At 44.6% G+C, this 4722-nt stretch overlaps 1 protein-coding gene across 2 annotated transcripts in view; it reads right to left on the reverse strand.

The window, feature by feature from the left end:
- Positions 1–3089, reverse strand: part of IQGAP1 (IQ motif containing GTPase activating protein 1) — a gene marked incomplete at its 5' end in the record, with an annotated part of 98969 nt that extends 95880 nt beyond the window's left edge. For both annotated transcript variants that reach the window (XM_006152837.2, XM_014589475.1), the window contains 1 exon segment: positions 2990–3089. In XM_006152837.2, coding sequence (XP_006152899.2) covers positions 2990–3089 — 100 coding nt within the window.
- Between the last annotated feature and the right edge of the window lie 1633 nt (positions 3090–4722).

Genomic DNA, 4722 nt, shown 5'->3' on the forward strand with positions numbered 1-4722 from the left:
GAGGGAATGGTTCCCTCTGTAAAAATGGAATTTTACTGTGGAAGTTCACAATTAAAACAAAAGCAGAACTGTTTTGGATATGGGAAGGAAGGTGGGTTGCAACTCTTCCCTCTCACCAACAGGGTCACCTCAACAGGAACGTCAAGGTCCCACAGATGAACTCTTTGACTATCTGCAACTTTCAAATTCTTTGACTTTCAAAACTAATAGTCACAATATAAATGGCAGAGGGTTTAACACGCTTACTTTTGTTCCTACATAAAACTTGCTTAAGAAATTGTCTCTTGGGGTCAGCAGGTGGCGTGGTGGTTAAGGACGCTGGACTCCCACATAGCTAACCATGGTTTGAGTCTCAGAACCTGGTAGTTTGCTTTCTCACTTTCAATCTCTCTCCCTATTTCTCCTTCTCTTTCTCACTCCGTTCCTCTCTGGTCAAATTAGAATAAAGTGAAATAAAACAATTCAAAAAAAAAAAAAAAAAAGAAAGAAAGAAACTGTCTCTTTTCTAATGACATATTCAGCTCTTGCCATGTGAACTTAAATTTAAGAAAGACAAACGTTATTATCATCCTCTCCACCTTAATCAAAACTAAACCCCCAACCTCGGTTTCCACAGAACTTTAGGCTCAGAAAAGCCACCTAGATTCAGGATTAGGAGGTGGCATGATGATTAAGGCACATGGCCATCACGGTTGGAGTCCTGGACCGAGAAGCTTGAAAATCAAGGTGGGCATGTGTGCATGCGTGCCTAAAATCCTCAGAGAAGAATGGATGAGAAGGGATTGACCATGAAAATTCCCTCCTCCAGAAGGGAAGGGAGAAGGTGTGGCTATCCCATCTGGTGGGGGGGTGATTTCTCACTTTCCCTATGTCTCTCTGGCAAGCCCACATGCCTCATGGCAAAAAAAAAAAAAAAAAACATAAAAGAGACATAGATTCAAAAGTGTAATCAACATGGGGACCAGCAGTTGCTGTAATGGCTATGTCGCTGGACTCCCACGTAGTCAACCACAGTTCGAGTCCCGGACCTGGTGGCTTAAAAATCATGCCGGGCACTGTGCGTGCGTGCCCAAGATCCTGAGAGGAGAATGGAGGAGAAGGGACTGCGGCGTGGCCATCCCCCTGGGGGGTGATTCTTGCTTTCTGTCTCTCTGTCTCTCTCTGTCTGTCTGGCGAGCACATGCGCCCTATAGCAAAAACCTCTCCAAAAAGAAAAGGAAAAAAAAAAGTGTAATCAACATGCACAGACGTGGTTACTACAAGGAAAGCAAAAAAATGGGAACAAAGAATGGGACAAGAAAGATGCCAACAACTACTGAGTGGGGTTTCTGTTGTTCTGTTTTTAGAGGAAAGGGAAAGATCTGAAGGGTTTACACTTCCGATACAAGAATATTTGTTGTATTGTTCTCTGGACTTTCCTGTAGCACTTTGGGATTTTCAAAAGTAAAACAAACAAACAAAAAAACCTACTCTTGTTGGACCAGCTGATGGTGTGGTGTTCCTGGAAGTGGATCCCACATGGCCCAATATGCAGTTTGAGTCCCAGAGTTGGCAGCTTGAAAAAATGATAGGCTCATGTATATGGATACCCAAAATCTTGAGAGGAGAATGGAGGAGGCCATCCTCTCTGGGGAAGTGATTTCTCACTTTCCTTCTTTCTCTCTCTCTGTCTCTGTCTCTCTCTGGCAAGCACACAATGCTCTATAGCAGATTCAAAAAAAATAATAATAATAATACAAATACTCTTACTAGCATCATTGGAAACATCCTTATTTTCATTAAACTCTGATTACAAATGCTTTTCATTATCGCTCACTAGCATTTTCCAGGAAAGCTCATTTGCAGAATACATGATCTATAATCATATATACCTATGCTGGGACTTTACAAAGAAACACAAGTACCAGAATAAGAGAAATAAATTACTGATAGCAAAATGAAACTCTAAAATTAAGACCAAAGAGTCTTGAGTATCTGAAAAAGGAAAATAGCAGTTTTATATGCATTTCACAAAGAATGTAGAGGTTTTGATAAACTACCTGAATATTGCCAAATGAATGGACCTATACTCAGGGCTCTACTCTTCCAGCCTATCATATCAACTATCCACTCTACCAGTCATGAGGGAAGTAGACTCATACCCAAACCAAAACTAAGAAAGGAGGCCAGGAGGTGCCATGGTCTTTTTGTTTTTGTAAAGAATTAGTTAACTTTATTTATTATTATCATTATTATTTTCCAGTTTGATCAGAGAAAGGCAGATAGAGGAAGTGAGAAAGCAAGCTACCAGGTATGGGATTTGAACCACGGTTGGCCATGTGGAAGTCCAGTACCTTTAACCACTATGCCACCTGCCGGCCCCTCATTTTCCCTCTCTCCATCTCCCTCTTTCTTTCTCTGGCAAGCACATGAGCCCTATGGCAAAAACCTAAAAAAAAAAAATAGGAAAGAGGTCCAGCTGGTGACTGCATAGTGTAAGTACTGACCTAGCAGCTAGAAAAACATTGTGGGTACTAAACCTAGCTCAAAATTCAGAGAGGAGAATGGAGGAGAAGGAATTGCGACATGGCCATCCCCCCGGAGGGTGCTTTCTCACTCCCCCCGTTACCCCACAGCGAGACAGCGAGTACACACATCCTGTAGCAAAATTAAAAAAAAAAAAAACAACCTAAGGAACAATTAGTAAAACATTGAAGCCAAAACCTCAAACCCTAAAAATGCTTTCTCCTCTACAACTCGTAGTGTCCAGATCATGCACCATAAGTATAAAAATGAATAGCACAAATCTGAAATTTTTTTAGTACAAGTCAATGTCTGTCGCATGAGCAACTGCCATCAAGACTACCTACTCCCAGGAAGAAATACCCTACCTATACTTGTTCCTTCAACTCCCAGCTCCCAGTCACACCTACAACATACACAGAGAAATCTGTGTTACACCCTATTCACCCGCTTCTCCCCATCTTCTCTCCAGCCAACCAATCTTTACCTCTTTGCTTCTTCCAAATGACAAAGGTATTCATAAGCCACGTTCTGACGTCTCCTTTCATCCATCTCTTCTGCGGTGAGTCTCTCATTATCCAGGACAGCTAAAACATGAAAGAATATAAACATCAGGATCTGTAACCTTCCTGTGCGATACAAGAATGGCACAGCATCGAATTCCTGCCAGTCACCTAGAAGGTCAGGGTAACTGCCGGATGTGTGGATAGTCAGGTATAGGTAAATGACTTTCCTAAAAGAACAACCATGGGGTTTTAGCTATACTCATTCTACCCTTTTTACAGTGCATGAGAATATGAACATGTACAACAATAGATATTGGTGTAACCTTGAAAAAATACTGACTTGAGATTTCAGCCCCAATTTGTCCTTGTCTATCTGCCAGAATTTTGTAAATACAGATTTGAGCATGATGTTGACCTCTTTCATTAATAACCAAAGCCAGCAGTTATTGAGAACTAAGTGGCAGTCATTATGCTAAACATTTTACATGCATTCTCTCATTGAAGGCCCACAACAATCCTGTGATTATCGCTATTTTACGATTGAGGAAATTGAGGCTGGGTGAGCTCAGACTGAGTCTACAAGTGGCAGGGCCTGGATTCAAACCCAGACAGTGCGTCTCCAAAACCTGTGAGCTTAACCTTGAAGCAGTATGTCGCCTTAATAGGCATCCAGGGTATGGAATAAATTCATAACCCCTTAGGAATCCATTCAAGGCCCTTTCCAATCTGGTCCTGACTTTTGGAAAACTCTTCTTCCTCTCCCTGCTCTTCCACCACCGTGCCCTCTACACAGCTCAGTCCCCCCCACACAAGATGCCCCGCTATTCTTCAATACCTCAGTTCATGTCATCCCTCTTCAGCTCATGTCCCTTGCCCTGCCAAGGTTCTCTATACAGCACGGTGGCAAGGTTCTGCTCAAATGTCACCACCTTGTTCAAACTGCCCTCCCCAATCCCCTTCTCTTCGCCCCAGTTCGCTGCACCTTTCACTTTCTTGCAATTATCATTAGCCTGTACACCTGTCCCTCTGATTAAAAAGTTCTCTCAAGTCAGATTTCTGTCATTATCTTTAACTTTACAAACGTGGCACATCTTTACCTGTGGAAGAGTGGAATGATCCTTTTTTTTAAAGAACATTATTCGCGGACTATAAAATGAACTTGAAAACCTCAAGCTCTCAAAGGGCCGTCCTTTAGCTGTGGTAACTATCCCGTCTGCAATTCAATGATGTCCCAAGGACGGCCACAGAAAATGAGGAAGTAAGAGAGGTTTTTCTGTTTTTCTTTTTTTCTTTTTTTAATTTTACTTTTGAGGTCCTAACGAGGGAACTAAGCCGCAGACAGCTGAAGAGACTTGCCCAGGACCGCACCTCTGGGCTAGCCTGGGGCTGGGCAGTCTGGGTCCTGGGTGCACCTCGCGGGCAGCACTCGCGGCAGCACCTTCCCACGCAGCCCGAGCCGAGCCCCGGTCTCCGGTCTCCGGGACACGCCCTGCACCGTCCTCCTGCCACCTCACCCTAGGCCGTCTCCCCCAATCTCAGCCGAGCTGGGCGACGGGAGGCGCAGGGTGTGGTTCCTGCCGCCTCGGCGCCCGGAGTAAAGCCGGGAGGCCTCCGGGGTCTTCGGAGCCACCGCAGAGCCCTAGGAGCGCGGGCTGGCCGGGAACCTCGCCGCCCGCCGCCCCAGCTCTTCCGGGTCCGCGCGGCCCGCAGCCCC

Source organism: Tupaia chinensis, unplaced genomic scaffold (assembly GCF_000334495.1).
Source record: "Tupaia chinensis unplaced genomic scaffold, TupChi_1.0 Scaffold000359_1, whole genome shotgun sequence".
Lineage (NCBI taxonomy): Eukaryota > Metazoa > Chordata > Mammalia > Scandentia > Tupaiidae > Tupaia > Tupaia belangeri.